Source organism: Oncorhynchus gorbuscha, unplaced genomic scaffold (assembly GCF_021184085.1).
Source record: "Oncorhynchus gorbuscha isolate QuinsamMale2020 ecotype Even-year unplaced genomic scaffold, OgorEven_v1.0 Un_scaffold_3055, whole genome shotgun sequence".
NCBI classification, from domain to species: domain Eukaryota; kingdom Metazoa; phylum Chordata; class Actinopteri; order Salmoniformes; family Salmonidae; genus Oncorhynchus; species Oncorhynchus gorbuscha.
This window is the reverse complement of record NW_025747408.1, coordinates 1-19,732: the sequence shown is the minus strand read 5'-3', so window position 1 is coordinate 19,732 and position 19,732 is coordinate 1. Positions and strand designations below refer to the sequence as shown.

Sequence of the window (19,732 nt, the reverse complement as noted above, 5' to 3'; positions counted from 1 at the left end):
TGGGGGACCCCCTCCCTCCCCCTGCCGACCTCTCAGTTTGGGAACCATTGTTGTAGAAGACCTGCCTTAGAGGGTCCTAACTTCCACCATCATTGATCTAGCAGAATGTGGAAGGAAGGAGGACGATGGGGTAAATCTATCCTGCGGGGATGAAGGAAAGGAGAGGAGGAAAATGAGATATTTAGTATTGAGACTTAGCCACCACAATGCAGCAGTGTCACTGTATTTCTAACTGCAAAATAAACAACTTGACACACCTGTGTTTTTTGTTGTGTATTAATGCGTCACAAATATAAACATCAAATGTTATAAATATTTAGTAAATCTGAAGCAAAGTTATAAGATATTTAGTAGTCCAATGTAATCCATCCCTACAGCACTTAAGAGAAGAAACTGCGTCCTCTGGTGGAGAGGAGAGGGAAGCTATGGAAAGGATGGGGGCGGTGATGTCATGATGGTTAACTTTACCCAATCCGTCGGCCCCGGTCCCGCACCAGTCAGCGGGGAACAACACAGTTGTTTTTATGTGACAGAAGAAAGCAGTAACTACTAGCAGAAGTACGGGAAAACGGCTTTGTATGAAGAAGCGTAACTTTACGCACAGGCAGCAGACAGTGGATCAAACTGAACCCACAGACGTAGTAGTCTACAACCCACACAGAACCCAGTGGGGTTCTGAAGAATACGAAAATGAATCGGAGTTTAAGTAAATCGCAGTCTTCTTTGCAGTATCGTGCGACAGTGGAAGTGAAAAGCAAAGTAAGTAGCCGCGCGGGAGTTGGGCATCCTGTTTTATGGGCTGACTATTGTTCCATTTGGAGAGGATGCTGTCTAGCTGCGCAATGTGCTCCCGATAAATGGAAAAATAACGGTCCTTGACTAAAATTATATATAGTCCTACAACCAAAAATGCGTTTATGCTTTTATGGTATGAAATAATCTGTTTACCACCAATGGTTGTCCATTCACCCATTCATTTCAGTTTTACCTGTCATAACATTATATTTTAGTAATGTGTTATTACCTGCATATGTAATAGCCAATATTATGGCTATAAGCTAGATAGATGTTCTGCTCACAATCCTTGGCTGATCTACAGGTGCATGTATACATTTGCTCCATATCATCTTAGTTTAGTCCAGTAGCCTAATACATCGCTGACACTCAATATCAAAAGCGCATTCGTCAATGAATTGCTTTGATTTGTCTTAATAAATATGGAAAGGACAAATTTTCTTTATCGTTCAAAGTTTCTCCGAAACATTGTGTCTTTAGTATGGAGCAGAGTTCAGAAGGTTTTCCCTTAGCCGTTCCAACCCCGGGGAGTTCCAAGATTTCTACAAGCTCATCCTGCGCCTGCACCGTCTAACCAGCATTGATGTCATCATTGGCTATGCAGATATCCAGGGAGAGCTACTACCCATCAATAACGATGGCAACTTCTGCAAGGCCGTGTCCACTGCTCCTACCTTACTGCGGATCTTCATACAGAGACAAGGTATACACCCAGACCAGACCAGACAGTTGTTTTACTCTGAAGCCCTAAACACAACTAGCTGTAATTATGCAAGACTAAGCCAGTTATTATGGTTGTCTGTCATTAAAAAGGTAATAAAAGCCAGGTAACATCGAAAGGCTTCAATAACATATCATCCAAAGCTGAGACTGGAATTCAAATATCCTTGTTGCAAGCCTTCGTCATACGGGATTTATCAGAGTTTGCATCAGGGAGGTTGTTTATGTGTGTCTCCACCAGCAGCAGAAGGGGAAGTCATTTAGTTGTCCAGGGTTGATGTTTATTTTCATGTAATTGCTGTGCGCTGCTATTTTCGTATGTTTATTTTACATGGTGGACTATCTACATTTGTTTCCCTTGTTTATGTACCCTCAGGAACGCCTGTTTATGTACCCTCGGGAACTCCTGTTTATGTACCCTCGGGAACTCCTGTTTATGTACCCCCGGGAACTCCTGTTTATGTACCCTCGGGAACTCCTGTTTATGTACCCTCGGGAACTCCTGTTTATGTACCCTCGGGAACTCCTGTTTATGTACCCTCGGGAACTCCTGTTTATGTACCCTCGGGAACTCCTGTTTATGTACCCTCGGGAACTCCTGTTTATGTACCCTCGGGAACTCCTGTTTATGTACCCTCGGGAACTCCTGTTTATGTACCCTCGGGAACTCCTGTTTATATAGTTTGTAGAGAATCAGAACCTATTCTGCATGTTGACAGTATGATTTATGCCCTGGTTGTTGTGCTAAGTCAGAAGTTGTTTCTTGCCCACATTGACCCACACAGTAAAACAAACAATGCATCAGTTTAGTTGCATTGTAGCCCTTATGGGAATTAGACTAGTTAGTACATTTGACAAGTTTTGCTTTTTAAGACGTGTACTGACAGATTTCCTTTTCACAGAGGAAGTAGACGACAATACCTTCTGCCCCAATGCCACTGTGACCCGCCGGAGGAAGGTGCCAGCGATCCCCCTGCCACGCGGAGACGGGAACCGCAAAAGGCCCACGGTCCACATCAGCAGGCCGCAGGACTTCCGTCCCATCTCGTCCATTATTGACACAGATTTCCTGCCCGCATCTCAGCGCCGGGTGCGCCTTTACCGCCAGGGCTCAGAGAGGCCCCTGGGGTTCTATATCCGGGATGGGACTACTGTGAGGGTGACTCCCCACGGCCTGGAGAAGGTACCTGGGATCTTCATCTCACGGCTGGTCCCTGGAGGCCTGGCTGAGAGCACAGGGCTGCTGGCCATTAACGACCAGGTGCTTGAGGTGAATGGGATTGAGGTGATAGGCAAGGTGTTAGACCAGGTTACAGACATGATGATCGCAAACAGTCACAATCTTATCATCACGGTGAAGCCGGTGAACCAGCGTAATAACATAGTGCGTACCGGCAGCTGGATGTCGGGGATAAACTCAGGCAGTGTCAGCTCTTTAGACTACCAGAGTTACCACAGCATGCCCATCTGTCAGAGTTACCACAGCATGCCCGTCTGTGTGGGAGCCTACAGCTTCACTGATGACGAGCTGCAGAGCGACGAGGACTTGGACATTGTGATTGAGAGAAGACTCAGAAACTCATCCCGTCGCTCCAGTGCCTCCACCTCCACAGCCTCCCGTTCCCAGGCTTGGTCCCAGCCCCAGCAGAGTCCTAGGCCTTCTCCTAGGCCATCCACTCGACGCCCTCCCCGTCGACCTTACTCTGTCATCTCCTCAACCTCCTATCACTCACAACCCAGCCTCACTAACCTGAACCTCAGACTGAACCGAGACCTGACCCTGCAGCAGCACTACGGCAGCAGCCCAGCCATCAGGGAGATGAATGGAGGTGTGTTTAACCACAGCAGCCTGCTCACCCTGAGGACAGAGCTACGACGCAGCCTGGTGCTACAGAGGGGAGGGGTGGAGGAGGACGGAATGGTCATCACCTTGTGATTCTACAGTCAGATTCTAGAACACTACAAACCACAGGGGGCTGCTGAGGGGAGGACAGAATGGTCATCACCTTGTGATTCTACAGTCAGATTCTAGAACACTACAAACCACAGGGGGCTGCTGAGGGGAGAATGGAATGGTCATCTCCTTGTGATTCTACAGTCAGATTCTAGAACACTACAAACCACAGGGAGGGGGGGACGGCACATAAAAATGGCCAGAATTAAGTGAATGGTATAAAACACGTGTTTGATTAAACCCCTTTTTTGATGCATTTGATACCATTCCACTCATTCTGCTCCAGCCATTACCACGAGCCTGTCCTCCCTAATTAAGGTGCCACCAACCTCCTGTGCTACAGACACTGCCAGCCTTTGTTATAACTTTTCAATGCTTGAGACGGAGGAGACGCTTCTTATTGGCTGGGTCCCAAATGGCACCCCATTTCCTATATAGCGCACTGCTTTGACCTGGACCCTGGTCACAAGTAGTGCACTATAAAGGGAATAGGGTGTTGATGATACATTGTGAATTCAGGGATCTGACCTTTTGAACCCACTTAAATGTTGTCCCTCTCAGCGTCAGTGTCTCAGCACATTTGAAACCACAAAGCGGAGCGCCTAAGTATTTAATATGGAAATAGTCATGAAACACCATTATGTATTATTAGTAAATCCAGTTCTGGCACTTGTTGTTATACTGTGAATGTGGATGTCCTTTACATGTACTGCTGATGCTTTGTGTAGAGAGATTGTATTATTAAAGCTACAGCACTGTTGTGGTTTTATTATGTCTCCCAAGTGGCACAGCGGTCTAAGTCACTGCATCTCAGCACTAGAGGCGTCACTACAGACCCTGGTTCGATTCCAGACTGTATCACAACCGGCCGTGATTGGGAGTCCCATAGGGCGGCGCACAATTGGCCCGTCATTGTAAATAAGAATTTGTTCTTAACTGACTTGCCTAGTTAAATAAAGGTTAAATAAATATGTCTAATGCCATTTATGAGGAATAAATCCTTAACTATCCCCTTACCAAAATATCAAGCCATTATGTGTGTCCCAAATGTCATTATGAACTGTGTCATTATGAATTGTGTCATTATGAACTGTGTCATTATGAATTGTGTCATTATGAACTGTGTCATTATGAACTGTGTCATTATGAATTGTGTCATTATGAACTGTGCATTTGTCATCTGTGAGTCATTATGAATTGTGTCATTATGAACTGTGTCATTAGACTTTGTCATTAAAGATTATGAACTGGTCATTAAACTGTGTCATTAGCAGAGTTTCAGTGATTTGTGATCTTGAGTTTTCAGCCCTTCTGTCCACATACTTTGATTAAAGATGATGTGGGCTAAATATCAAGCAGAGTTTCAGTGATTTGTGATTTGCTTACAGTACTAGGCCCAAGGTTTAACAGATAATAATAATAATACCCACTTCAACAATAATATGTAGACCATGCTTGCTGATAAGTTATCAAAAATATTGTTCAAGTACCTAATGCTTGACCCTGTCTTGAGCTCACCTCTGACATGGTATGATATTTGTTGTCATAATGTTCTGTTTATGGGAAAATGACATTGACCAGAAATACTTAGAGCTGCATTGAACCAGGCAAATGTGTCCATTTGAATTCTAGAATTCTATATGTATTCCATTAAAATTCTATATGTATTCTATATTCAATATGAAGATATGCCATGTTTACTTATTGTAGTTTATTCCCCATAGGTGTGATTTCACAGGGTGCCCCAAGATGCAACAGGTATGATATGAATTGATGAGTGTGATACACCTGGTGGCAACAGGTGTGGTCCCCAGTGGTGATCAAGGTCAACTCAATTATTCTACTGTGCTCGAAATGGTCCAGGGTAAGAATTAGAGACACACTCATTTGATTGGAGGGTCATGACCATGCAATATGTTAATGAGCAAACGTCACTTCCTCACTTCCTGTGCGCCATGTTTCCTATCAATAGTTGGATGATGCTCTTCAACAGAACAAACAAAAGAAATGGTTGATTAAAAATAGAGGAAATTCTGCCATTATTGGTATTATAGGCGAAGAAAACGATTTGATAAGTGCATGCCGAGTATTTCATGGTATATTTTTCATAGCTGTGTGGTGCGCGCGCCTAAGCTCTTCTCCACTCGGATTGGTGAAAACAGACTCACGAGCACGCACTCTGTCGAGAGCTTTCTCTTCGACTGCCAGGTCGTGTAAGGTACACTTTCCCAAATGTATCTTCACTATATATCTGCATGATTAACATTGTGTCCAAAACGTTGTTGCAATTCACCAAATATTTAAATCCTGCCGCCAAATGTGTATGAGTGGTGAAGTTACCTCAGTGACCTGTCTGTGTGTGCATGCAAATTAGGCAAAATGCGATGCTAGCATCAGTCATCCAGCTAGCTAACAACTGTTTTAGCTGGCTTGCGCAGATGCAGTATTATTATGCATCCTGATGATTTATCAGTGGTTTAGTATTTCTCTGCTCATTCTTCCTCGTAGTTATTTGCTAGCCAGTAACATCCAACTGTCAGTGTGCCATTCACAGAATTATGTAACTTCTCTTAACTGCAGTTTTTCGCAGCAGACGAAGTGACCAAATGATCAGTTTTACTACTTGGCTGGCATTGCGTTCATGTAGCCAGTAACGAAAACCGAGGAACGTACCATTTCCGCCAACAATGACTAATGACAAAGTTGTTATCATTTTATATATAACTATTTATGGGATTCAGAGGCAACCGCTTGCTTGGCCTACTAGTCCAGAGGCACCTCCACTATAAATGCTGCTTTGTATCACTGACACTGAAGTGGTTATTGTTTACAGTATATAAAAAAAAATGATTTAAATGTCTTGTTTTTGTTTCTAGGCCTACCTCTGGCTGGTGAAATGAACCTTTTATTTACTGCTGTGTTTTGCTCGTGCAGGGAAAAGATGTACCAACTACCTGTGGAGAAATTGGACAAAATCAGACAATCAAGGAAGAGAGTCAAAGATATTCTATGTGACATTGGACTTGACAACTGCAAAAAGTTGTTGGATGTAAGTTCTGTTTGTCCACTACAAATGTTAAAGCACAGATATTAGTGGGACTTTGTTCACTGTGGCTACTCTTAATAGAATATTGATATATTCATTTTTGCAATAACCCTCTCTTGGTCTATTTTGTTTTCCAGGATCTTAAATGCTTTGATGCAGGAGACGACTGTTTTGAGAACACAGACTGGGAGGATTTAACGGACGGTTACCATGGCAAAAGGAGAAAAAGGGTACGCTCATCATTGTGGACGACAAGTCATTTATTATTCTGTCATAATAGCTGTTTCAATACTGTAATATGTCTTAGCTTTATATTTTAAATGTAACATTAATATTTAAATCACATGCTAACTTCATCATTATTATTTAAATCACTCAGTGGCCATATCGCAGAGAGATGCTCTGCTGTGCCCTGTGCTGGTTCTCTACCCGGTCATGGTACACCTTCAGAGGACACGTCCAGCGCTGTCACGAGGAAGAGGAGGACATCAGCGCCCTGTCCTCCTGCCCCAACTGTTCCTTCATCAGCCAGCCTGATGTCACCAATCAACACATCAAGCTGTTCCACGGGGCTCAGCCAAAACCACCAGTGCCTCATGTACATTAACCTCCACCACGTCCCATACCACCATCCATTCAGTCTCCACCACTGACGTAGGAGACAAATACTCGTGTCGAGGCTGTGGGTTCCACGACTCGCTGTTCTATGTCATGAGAAAACATGTCCTGGTGAACCACTACGGATCGTTGTTGAATCGTTACTATGGTCACCGGAACGAAGCGGAACAGACAGCGGGCGGGGTCAAATTGTCCACGTTCTTCTGCAGAATGTGTAACATGCCGGCGGAGACGTCGGAGCACCTGCTCTACCACATTCTGAGCTCAGACAAACACAAGGAACTGCACGAGCACATCAGGCCCTTCATCGTCGAACATGTCAACACCAACCTCAAAAATAGCATAAGGAACGGCCCGCAGCAGAAGCTTCCGAACCTGGCTCCCAGGGCTGTCCAAAAAGTAGTCTCTCTGGTCTCCAAGAACAGTAACCAACAACAACCCAACGGAAGCTCCATATCAAAAAACCCTTCCACCGGTACTATGCTTCTGGCTGCTCCAAGTAACACAACGGCCCTTGTGTGTGGTCCAAACCAGAGGCACATGTTCCTCGCCACACAGGGCCCAGGAGGAAACGGCTTAGTACTCACTCAGCGGGCAGTTACTTCTCTTCAGAACCATGCTGCCTTACCCACCTCCACACTCGTCAAAGCTGGTCCCATCAGAATGATGCTGCCCAACACCCAGCAGAATGCCACCAAACCGTTACCAATAACAATTAGAGTTCCCCAACAACAACAACAACAACAGCCCCGACAGGTCCTACTTCCACCTGGTGTCCAAATCAATGTCCAAAACAAGATGGGCGGTGGTTCCCAGCCCTTTATGTTGACCCAGTCTGGTCCCAGAGGAGCAGTCATGTCCTCCCAGTCTGTCCGTCTGGTCCCTACTGGCAACAAGGTCAACGGCATGCCAACCTACACACTGGAAACTGTTCAGGTTGCCATGCCAGTCCAGTCTGCTGGGGTCACCCAAATTGTCAATAAAGGTGTGCTTGTGACGCAGAACATGACCACTCTACAACAGCAGAACAAGCCGTCGACTATTATCGTCATGGGAAACGGTACGGTGTCCAATCAAGCGCCTAGCACGGCCGTGATTAACCTGACACAAGGTGACAACGGCACTGAGAAACCCAAAGAGTTGGCTGTGCAGACACAATTTCTGAAGAAGATGGAGAATAACACGGTGAAATGCACAAGATGTAAAACGTTATTGTCGGAGAAGGGTATTTTTCAGCATTTGTTGCATGGTCTGCAGTGTTTACTCTGCCCATTGGTGTTCTATTCCATCCAGCAAGTCATGGTACACATGGGTAAGGAACACAAGCTCTCAGACAAAGCCAACTGTGACGTCCTCAAAGAGAAATATCGCCTGGGAATCAATCCCCAGGGGGGCCTTTTGTTTCCTTTTTTGACATGAGTGCAACTGTCCCTAAAGACCTGCTTGCAGACAAGGAGCTAAACGTGGTTCTGGTCACATCGACTAAAGACCGGATCTATCTGAAGCTGAGACGAGAGTCCATCAAGTCAGCATATCAAAACCTAGCAAAAGACGGTTGTCCCTTCTGTCCAGAGAAGCCTCAGAACGGGGAGGATTACGAGCTCCATCTGAAGACAAAGCATCACATTGTACCCACCATACATGCCATACTGAAGGCCCCAGCCTTCAAGTGTGTATACTGCCTGGGGGTGTACACAGACAAGTCCACTTCCAAAACCATCTCCATACATGTCCAGCGCTGCAGGTGTGCCCCCAAGGCAGCCAAGGATGCAGAGAGATTGATCAACCCTGATCCAAATGCCCAGACAATCAACGGTGGCGTGCCGGCCGCTGCCCTGGATCAGAGCAGACCGAGTAGGTCTAGGGAAGCGACAGGGGGGGCCACCAAGCAGCAGGTGGGGCACAAATCCAAACCTGGTGCTTTTACATTTGACCCCACTGTGTCCCTGGTGCTGGATCCCACAGGAATGGAGATGCTTCCCTTCCAGGATAGAAAGGAGTTCCTCACCAGATACTTCCACCAGAGGCCCTACCTGTCTAGGAAAGAGATGGAGGCCCTGGCGGGCCGTCTGTGGTTCCAGAGGACTGATGTGGCGTCTCTGTTCGGGCGCGCGCAGCCGGTGTATGAAAGCACTCCGACAGAAGAAGACTAAGGTTCTGATGGGGTTTAACTGGACTGAGCTGAGCAAGCTGAAGCACGACCTTGTTGTTCCAGAGATTGAACCTGAAAAGAAGGCTGAGCCAGGGAACGTAGATGTCTAACTCACTGTACGCACAGTCATTCTGCAGTCAGAATGCATTCAAAGTGAGTCAAGTGTGCAAACAAACAAACAAACAAACAAGGAAATATATGAACCAAATTGCAAGCTGTGTTTATCTAGAAGATATATTTAGGATGTATAGAAAGAAACGGTGATAGCCCTTGTCATTATTTTCTTATTATAAAAAGGGAATTTTAAAGGAAACGATGTCATCGAGACAACATTTAAAGACGAGAAAGAGTCATGAGAATTAGATGTCCCTTTTGAGGTCATGGGGAAAAAAAGTCTTAACTAGTATTTTGTCAATTAACACTTGAGTTTATACCTGTACCCATTTTGACAAAAAAAAAAGACAGTGTGGACCAATTTGTTTTTGTACAATTGTAAAGAGTGTTTAGTAGAATTGAAACGTGTGTAGATATTTTATACGATCTGTTAATATACCCAGAACGTGTGGACACATACAATATTTATTTGAAATCTCATGTCATTGATAACTATATGTACAGTATAACTTCACAGCCTGGGCAGCTTGTAAACACGCACTATTTGGCTCAAAAACTAAAGCAGTTTATTAGCATAATATGCTGTAGTATATAATAAAGTGACATTCAAGATGCATAGTACAAGTGCCTCGGTTCTCCTATAGAAGTTTTCATGGTGTGTTAAATTAAAGGATGTGTGTTTTTCTTCTTTTCTAGAGATGACCTCGTTGATCTGTGTTTTCGTTTTGCACATAAATTACCATATTTGTAAAAATGTTAGTTTGTTTCTTTATTGGGTTTGGCATGTGGATTAAAATGAAATAAATATAGTATGTCCTGGCTTGAAATACACCCAACAAGTCTACTAGTAGATTTATAAAAATTGTATTAACAATTTGAATTAATATTATCTAACCTTATCTGTGGTATAAATCCACAATTGATGATTTCTAGCTGACATTGGGTGTACAGGCATTTTACTGCAGTAGAGTTACAAGATATTTTGAACGATAGTGTCCCAGGCTGCTGGCCTGGAGTAGGTTTAAAGTAGTGGTGAGGTTTTAATGGGTGCAGGGTTAGTTGGTAGGGTAATTGTTTCACAAAGTGTATTGAATACATACTACAGAATAGTAGGCGGATACACAGCCAATACAGTAGGTGGCGGCCTACACCTATTACATTTGTTTGCCACAATACCCAAAAAGAAGTCGCTTTGACAACGATTGCTTCTGCCTTAACCCATTCTTCAGACAGACATTACTAGTTGTGCAGAGTGATGTTTATATGCTAGGTAGCTGGTGTGCGACCGAAGAAAATCACTAGCATTTAAAAAAAAAAAGGTTTGAGTAGCATATGAATTATGTTTGGAATTAAATCATACTCAAGAGTAAAACAATGTCTGGTTCTTCAGCATTACGCGAGCAGTTGTGTGGCTATGATGAACCGGACCAGCGGCAGTGTCGAACTTGATCCTCAGCATCATTTGAACCGCGAGCGCCGTTCCGTCTCATCAGTTTGTCATGACGGAAGAGATTTTCACACTTCTTCCAAGTGTGCTGGTAAAAACCTGTTGAGGAAGTTTGTCAACAAAACAAAGTAAGAGAACGTTATGGTTTTGACGTTTTGGTAGCAAGCCCTGAGTTGTCTGATTTGATTCATCATGTCTTGCTAGCCTTGCTATGTCAAATCCTTGTTCACGCCAAGCATGTTTGGCTCGACAATAACAAGTTGTTAGCATGAGCACAAACGGATCAGGTACCAGGCTCCTCTTCTGCTATGACTTGAGTAACGTTTTCTTCATTGCATGTCTTCAACAGGAAGAAGCTCTGGTATGAAACACCACCCCAGGTTGGTACACAGTCTCATGTCATGATTTAGATTGTAATTATGCTTATTCTCAGCCTGGTCCCTGATCTGTTGTCATTGGCATAACAATTCCATAGGAGTTGTCAAGACAGTAGAAACAGACTGGCACTCAGGCTTGATGTATCCGGTTTCACACCTTAACCTTTGTGTAATTCTAACAGGGGCCACCGTCCAATCAGTTCAGTGCTCTGAAGCCACCTAAGAAACGAAGCCAAGAGGACAACATGCGCACCAGAGTCCTCAACTCCATCCTGTACAAGGCCATCACTGATCTACTGAGCTCCCCCGAAGTCAACTATGAGGTCTACAGCTACAGTGTGGACATCTCAAGGGTAGGAATAACCGTGCCGGTGTGTTTGCAATCATGCCACAACTCCCTGTCACTCATTGTCATGTTTGGCTGGACAATGACAGCATTGATCACTTGCCGATCTGGGACTAGGCTAGGAAGTACTTCAGCTTGGACTGAAATATTCAATGACATTTTGGTAATGCAAGGTAGCTTCATAAAATTGGTGCTAGTATTGTGTACATTCTATCCCTCTCAGCACTGCATGGAAGGCGCCAAAATGCAAAGTCCTTCCATTTTGAGTTTTTCTAATATTGCGCGTGTGTCACATCAGGTGTCACTGCCTGCAGACTTCTCTAGTTGCCGGGTCTATTGGAAAACCAGTGGTGTGTCAGAGAGGGATGACCAGATTCAGCAAGCACTGGACAAGAGCAGCCCTCGTATAAGGTAAGCACTCTCTCAGGAAAATAGCAGTACTCTTCTCTTTCTGTGGTGATTGTTTCTAGCCTGGTTCCAGATCTATGTGTTCTTGTCAACGGTCCATGTCAAAGAGTTGGAAGGATAGCACACGGAGACTGACACTCGGGCTAGGATGTTTCAGGATGTTGTTAGAGAGAACCCCTGTGCTGTTCTGTTGTTAACAGGTACCTCATTATGGCTCATCAAACCCTTGGTGGTGTCCCTCCTTTGGTTTTCATAAAGGATAAACAGTATGCAGCCATGTCTGAGGTAATTGGCATTTCATATTCATTAGAACACAAACAATATTCAACATTTTATGACAAACTGTGCTGATGGACTTTGTGCTTGTGGACTGTGCTGTTAGGTTGAAAACCTACTCAAGATGGCTGACTTTGGTCCTGAAGATGGTCTGGGGTGAGAAAGTCTGACTGGGGCTCAAATAGTAAATACAGTCAAGTGAATTTTTGAAGTTGACTTAATACATCTAATTTCTTCCAGAGAACAACTACATGTAGTGGAATCAGGACAGCCCACCACATCTAAAAAACCTGTGCTGTTCGGGGTTGACCACGACGCTCTCAACAAACAGATCCTGGACTACAAACTGAGGGTCAAAGACACTACCTCAAACACCCTGGCACCAGAGCTCACAATGCAGCAGCTGGAGGTGCTGGCAGAGTACAGGAAGCAGAAGATAATGGAGAAGAAGAAGAAGTCTAAACGGCCCGTTGATGATGACATCACTCCTAAGGAGTACCTTCTGTCCAGGCACAGCCAGGGTCAGGAGAGGGAGGAGGACGACGGCCGGGCATTCAGCCAGGAAGACGACCAGGTCCGAGAACTCATGGCTGAGGAGAGCAGGAAGTCCTAGATCCTTAGTTGAAAAGGTGAAATGTCAGTGACGAAACATCACAACTTGTAATCCTGGTTATCATCTCCATCAGACTTTCCTATTCGGAAGTCCAACTTGGGAGAGTCGTTCCAAGTGGTTTGTTTCGCCGTCGGAACCTTGTATTTGTCACTTCCGAGGAGCATTGGGAAGGCACCATGAATGCCCAGTGTACTGGAGATCCCTTCTCCTTACATGTGTGTTTTGGTAGTTTTACACCAGAGATCAGACATGGGTGAATTGTTCACGTCAATAAACACTTTCAAGGTATTGAGTTTGTCATGATATGTTTAATTGTTCATGGACTACCATTCCAATAGGTGTAGAAATATTAGTCAACAGGATTGGGGTGGGGGGGGTGTGGGTGTGTGTATATAGAAAAACATGATCACCAATCCAGTCCTGTAAATGATCCGTTGTAAACATTAAAGGCACATCATGCGGAAACTGCAACTATGTTGTAAGTTAAGTAAAAGGCCGAGACGCAATCTGAAAAGGCTCTTGATATTTTAAAAGGTCATTTCCGATTTAAGGCGTTTGCCTTGAATGTGATCTCTGTGAACGCGGTAACAAAGGCTCATTGTCCACAGCGTTACAGATTGAATCCCGACAGGAATATTTGAATTATACACTTGTATAAAAAGTACATTCCAAATTCTTGTTTTCTAAGAAAAACCTTTTGATATATTAAGTTGAATTAACGTAAGGATATGCTAATCACGGAGAAAAGGCATAAGCGATGAAATGATACATTTCAAGCCACTATGTTATTCCAATCAAAGCCATTGGAGATTGGTTGTGGGTTTCATAGAGCAAGCCAGGGTGGAGTTCATTAGGACACACTGTAGAAAAATGTCTAGCAACGGAACAATACATCTGTGTTCTAATTGGACAAGTTCAGGTAATATCTCCCCGTGTTAAAAACGTCTTCCACCTACTGAATGACCCGGGACGAAACTGTTGACTGCTCCTCCATGCCTGCACCAACGCTCTGTCCTGCTCAGATAGATTCCACAGTATGCTCCTCGGTCTGCACAGCCTCTTGGACATAGACGATGAACTGGGAGGCGTCCTCTCCCTGAGTGTACACGGTGACCGTCTCCATGCCCTCCACATCATCAGACGACACCACCAGATGGTGCTCCTCACCCAGCCCCATGGAGGCTGCCTGCTGGAAGGGGTCCTGGATCATCACAGTGTGGCTCCCTGCTCCTCCTCCTCAGCCACCTGGAAGATGTTGGAAAAGAGGATTGGAATGTCCTAAATGGCAACATGTTCCCTATTGACAAGGGCCCTAACACCATATTCCCTTTTATAGTGCACTAAGTTTGACCAGAGGGCCCTGGTCAAAAGTAGTGCACTATTAACACCCTATTCCCTTTTATAGTGCACTACTTTTGACACTGCTCTTACCTGCTCCACCACAGTCACTCTGCCAGGGACCATGGCCACCATGGAGGCTGCTGTGGCATCATTAGACTCTGCCCCCAGCTCAATGATCTGCTGCAGGATGTTAACCGCTGTGGGATCCAGCCCTTCTGTGGTGGTCGCCACCACCCCTAAGCAGAGCATTCCAATACATTAAACACAGTGAGGGACACCAAGGATATGTCACCTCTTTGTCACTCTGTTGTATGTGGCTTGACAAGAGTACAAACAGATCTGGGATCAGGCTAACTTGTCCTAACCGTTCTCTGTGAACCTGAGATCCTGGAGGGCCGACACGGCAGCCGGTCCCCTGAGGTCCTCTGTCTCAGTGATGTGGAGGTACTGGGTAAGGGGCTCCTCCACCGACTGTTCCACCACCTCAGAACACACACACACACAACACGGTGTCTAGACATAGAAAAACATCTTAATATTGACCATATATATATATATATATATATATATATATATATATATATATGAGAGTATGAAACCTTACCTCCCATTGGTTGAGACCAAGCACGTCACTCTGAATCACTTTGAGGCCATGCTTGTTCTTCAGGTGTCTGTTCATCTCCCACTTGGTACCGTACACATAGTCACACACAGGACACTTCACTCCACCTAGAGATATAGGACATAGTCACACACAGGACACTTCACTCCACCTAGAGATATAGGACATAGTCACACACAGGACACTTCACTCTACCTAGAGATACAGGACACTTCACTCCACCTAGAGATATACAGTGCCTCAATCATCAAGTTTGCGGACGACACAACAGTGGTAGGCTTGATTACCAACAACGACGAGACGGCCTACAGGGAGGAGGTGAGGGCCCTTGGAGTGTGGTGTCAGGAAAATAACCTCACACTCAACGTCACAAAACTAAGGAGATGATTAGGACTTCAGGAAACAGCACAGGACACACCCCCTATCCACATCGATGGAACAGTAGTGGAGACAGGTAGCTACTTTTAAGTTCCTCGGCATACACATCACAGACAAACTGAATTGGTCACTCACACTGACAGCGTCGTGACATAGCGCAGCAGCGCCTATTCAACCTCAGGAGGCTGAAGATATAGGCTTGTCACACAAAAGCACTCACAAACTTCTACAGATGCACAATCGAGAGCATCCAGGCGGGCTGTATCACCGCCTGGATACGGCAACTGCTCCGCCCTCAACCGTAAGGCTCACCAGAGATAGTGAGGACTGTCACACACAGGACACTTCATCACCTAGGGCAAGCTACCTGCCCTCCAGGACACCTACACCACCCGTTGTTACAGGAAGGCCATAAAGATCATCAAGGACATCACTCCACCCGAACCACTGCCTGTTCACCCCACTTCATCCAGAAGGCGAGGTCAGTACAGGTGCATCAAACAGGACCGAGAGACTGAAAAACAGCTTCTATCTCAAGGCCATCAGACTGTTAAATAGCCACCACTAACATTGAGTGGCTGCTGACAAGTCACACTGTCATTGACACTGACCCAACTCCAGCCATTAGAATAATGGGAATTGATGGGGAAATGATGTAAATATATCACTCCACTTTAAACAATGCTACTTATATAAGGACACTTACTCCCACATTAGAGATATAGGACATATGTATATACTGTCACTCTACAGGACATCGACTGCATCCTTATGTAACACATGTATCACTAGCCACTTTAACTATCCCACTTTGTTTACTTTGTCTACATACTCATCTCATAGGATATACTGTACTCGATACCATCTACTGTATGGACTCTGTCACCATCACTCATTCATATATCTAGAGATATGGACATGTTCACATCCCACTTACACTGTGTATAAGACAGTAGTTTTGGAATTGTTAGTTAGATTACTTGTTGGTTATCACTAGAGATTGTCGGAACTAGTCAAGCACAGGACATTTCGCTACACTAGCATTAACATCTGCTAACCATGTGTATGTGACAAATAAAATTTGATTTGATTTGACAGTGCCTTGCGAAAGTATTCGGCCCCCTTGAACTTCGACCTTTTGCCACATTTCAGGCTTCAAACAAAGATATAAAACTGTATTTTTTTGTGAAGAATCAACAAGAATCAACAACAAGTGGGACACAATCATGAAGTGGAATGACATGGGCTGAATAATTTTGCACGCCCAATTTTTCAGTTTTTGATTTGTTTAAAAAGTTTGAAATATCCAATAAATGTCGTTCCACTTCATGATTGTGTCCCACTTGTTGTTGATTCTTCACAAAAAAATACAGTTTTATATCTTTATGTTTTGAAGCCTGAAATGTGGCAAAAGTTCGCAAAGTTCAAGGGGGCCGAATACTTTCGCAAGGCACTGTAGGACAGTCACACACAGGACACTTCACTCCACCTAGAGATACAGGACAGTCTCACACGGGACACTTCACTCTACCTAGAGATACAGGACACTTCACTCTACCAAGAGATATAGGACACTTCACTCTACCAAGAGATACAGGACACTTCACTCCACCTAGAGATATAGGACAGTCTCAAACGGGACACTTCACTCCACCTAGAGATACAGGACAGTCTCACACGGGACACTTCACTCTACCTAGAGTTACAGGACACTTCACTCTACCAAGAGATATAAGACACTTCACTCTACCTAGAGATATAGGACACTTCACTCTACCAAGAGATACAGGACACTTCACTCCACCTAGAGATATAGGACACTTCACTCCACCTAGAGATATAGGACAGTCTCAAACGGGACACTTCACTCCACCTAGAGATATAGGACAGTCACACACAGGACACTTCACTCTACCTAGAGATATAGGACACTTCACTCCACCTAGAGATATAGGACACTTCACTCCACCTAGAGTTACAGGACACTTCACTCCACCTAGAGATATAGGACACTTCACTCCACCTAGAGTTACAGGACACTTCACTCCACCTAGAGTTACAGGACACTTCACTCCACCTAGAGATATAGGACACTTCACTCCACCTAGAGATATAGGACACTTCACTCCACCTAGAGATACAGGACACTTCACTCCACCTAGAGTTACAGGACACTTCACTCCACCTAGAGTTACAGGACACTTCACTCCACCTAGAGTTACAGGACACTTCACTCCACCTAGAGATATAGGACACTTCACTCCACCTAGAGATACAGGACACTTCACTCCACCTAGAGATACAGGACACTTCACTCCACCTAGAGTTACAGGACACTTCACTCCACCTAGAGATATAGGACACTTCACTCCACCTAGAGATACAGGACACTTTAAAGACTGATTCCAGGTCCTCTGTTCTACTGAGTAAAGACTGATTCCAGGTCCTCTGTTCTACTGAGTAAAGACTGATTCCAGGTCCTCTGTTCTACTGAGTAAAGACTGATTCCAGGTCCTCTGTTCTACTGAGTAAAGACTGATTCCAGGTCCTCTGTTCTACTGAGTAAAGACTGATTCAGGTCCTCTGTTCTACTGAGTAAAGACTGATTCCAGGTCCTCTGTTCTACTGAGTAAAGACTGATTCCATGTCCTCTGTTCTACTGAGTAAAGACTGCTCAAATGGATTCAGGTCTGGGGAATGGGCGGGCCAGTCCATAGCATCAATGCCTTCCTCTTGCAGGAACTGCTGACACACTCCAGCCACATGAGGTCTAGCATTGTCTTGCATTAGGAGGAACCCAGGGCCAACCGCACCAGCATATGGTCTCACAAGGGGTCAGAGGATCTCATCTCGGTACCTAATGGCAGTCAAGCTACCTCTGGCGAGCACATGGATGGCTGTGCGGCCCCTCCAAAGAAATGCCACCCCACACCATGACTGACCAACCGCCAAACCGGTCATGCTGGAGGATGTTGCAGGCAGCAGAATGTTCTCCACGGCGTCTCCAGACTTGTCACGTGCTCAGTGTGAACCTGCTTTCATCAGTGAAGAGCACAGGGTGCCAATCTTGGTGTTCTCTGGCAAATGCCAAACATCCTGCACGGTGTTGGGCTGTAAGCACAACCCCCACCTGTGGACGTCGGGCCCTCATACCACCCTCATGGAGTCTGTTTCTGACCGTTTAAGCAGACACATGCACATTTGTGGCCTGCTGGAGGTCATTATGCAGAGCTCTGGCAGTGCTCCTCCTGGACACTACGCTGACAGACACAGCAAACCTTCTTGCCACAGCTCGTATTGATGTGCCATCCTGGATGAGCTGCACTACCTGTGCCATCCTGGATGAGCTGCACTACCTGTGCCATCGTGGATGAGCTGCACTACCTGTGCCATCCTGGATGAGCTGCACTACCTGAGCCATCCTGGATGAGCTGCACTACCTGTGCCATCCTGGATGAGCTGCACTACCTGTGCCATCCTGGATGAGCTGCACTACATGAGCCATCCTGGGTGAGCTGCACTACCTGAGCCACTTGTGTGGGTTGTCGTCTCCGTCTCATACTACCACTAGAGTGAAAGCACCGCCAGCATTCAGAAGTGACCAAAACATCAGCCAGGAAGCATAGGAACTGAGAAGTGGTCTGTGGTCACCACCTGCAGAACCACTCCTTTATTGGGGGTGTCTTGCTAAATGCCTATAATTTCCACATGTTGTCTATTCCATTTGCACAACAGCATGTGAAATTTATTGTCAATCAGTGTTGCTTCCTAAGTGGACAGTTTGATTTCACAGAAGTGTGATTGACTTGGAGTTACATTGTGTTGTTTAAGTGTTCCCTTTATTTTTTTGAGCAGTGTGTATATATACATATATATATATATATATATATATATATATATAGGACAAAACACACCACGACATAAAGAGAGACCTAAGACAACAACATAGCAAGGCAGCAACACATGACCAAACAGCATGGTAGCAACACAAAACATGGTACAAACATTGTGGGCTGAGACAACAGCACAATGGGCAAGAAGGTAGAGACAACAATACTTGTTTTCCTATTAAACTTAGTTGAATACATTGACTAAGTCTTTCTGGATAAGAGCGTCTGCTAAGTGTGTCTCTGCTGAGCGACTCACCTTGCTGTTCCACAGCCTCAGAGTGGCTGGCCAGGCCCTGCGTTACAGTACTCCTGGTTGGTACAGTATGAGACACCGAGATCAGTGTGTCTCTGCTGAGGCGACTCACCTTGCTGTTCCACAGCCTCAGAGGTGGCTGGCCCAGGCCCTGCGTTACAGTACTCCTGGTTGAACTGATATGAGACACAGAGATCAGTGTGTCTCTGCTGAGGCGACTCACCTTGCTGTTCCACAGCCTCAGAGGTGGCTGGCCCAGGCCCTCGTTACAGTACTCCTGGTTGGTACAGTATGAGACACAGAGATCAGTGTGTCTCTGCTGAGGCGACTCACCTTGCTGTTCCACAGCCTCAGAGGTGGTTGGCCCAGGCCCTGCGTTACA

At 45.2% G+C, this 19,732-nt stretch overlaps 2 protein-coding genes, 2 long non-coding RNA genes and 1 pseudogene across 4 annotated transcripts; 3 read left to right on the top strand and 2 right to left on the bottom strand.

Moving 5' to 3' along the window:
• Positions 1-453: 453 nt before the first annotated feature.
• On the top strand, positions 454-4,619 carry LOC124027270 (partitioning defective 6 homolog gamma-like). The gene is made up of 3 exons (XM_046339733.1): positions 454-759; positions 1,276-1,498; positions 2,418-4,619. Exons 1-3 carry the CDS (start codon positions 691-693, stop codon positions 3,449-3,451), a joined length of 1,326 nt encoding a protein of 441 aa, XP_046195689.1. The 5' UTR covers positions 454-690; the 3' UTR covers positions 3,452-4,619.
• Positions 4,620-5,426: 807 nt separating this feature from the next.
• Positions 5,427-10,153, top strand: LOC124027267 (annotated as a pseudogene).
• A 451-nt stretch (positions 10,154-10,604) lies between these two features.
• LOC124027268 (putative ribosome-binding factor A, mitochondrial) lies at positions 10,605-13,154 on the top strand. Its single transcript, XM_046339732.1, has 7 exons — positions 10,605-10,974; positions 11,196-11,226; positions 11,406-11,576; positions 11,868-11,980; positions 12,178-12,262; positions 12,360-12,409; positions 12,494-13,154. The coding sequence occupies exons 1-7, from the start codon at positions 10,739-10,741 to the stop codon at positions 12,864-12,866; spliced, it is 1,059 nt and encodes a 352-aa protein (XP_046195688.1). The 5' UTR covers positions 10,605-10,738; the 3' UTR covers positions 12,867-13,154.
• Positions 13,155-14,087: 933 nt separating this feature from the next.
• On the bottom strand, positions 14,088-14,615 carry LOC124027269. Its single transcript, XR_006837386.1, has 3 exons — positions 14,573-14,615; positions 14,298-14,443; positions 14,088-14,111 (listed from the first exon to the last, which is right to left on the bottom strand). It is a non-coding gene; the product is annotated as an uncharacterized LOC124027269 (long non-coding RNA).
• Positions 14,616-14,638: 23 nt separating this feature from the next.
• Positions 14,639-19,730, bottom strand: LOC124027265. The gene is made up of 3 exons (XR_006837385.1): positions 19,684-19,730; positions 14,812-14,936; positions 14,639-14,720 (listed from the first exon to the last, which is right to left on the bottom strand). It is a non-coding gene; the product is annotated as an uncharacterized LOC124027265 (long non-coding RNA).
• Between the last annotated feature and the right edge of the window lie 2 nt (positions 19,731-19,732).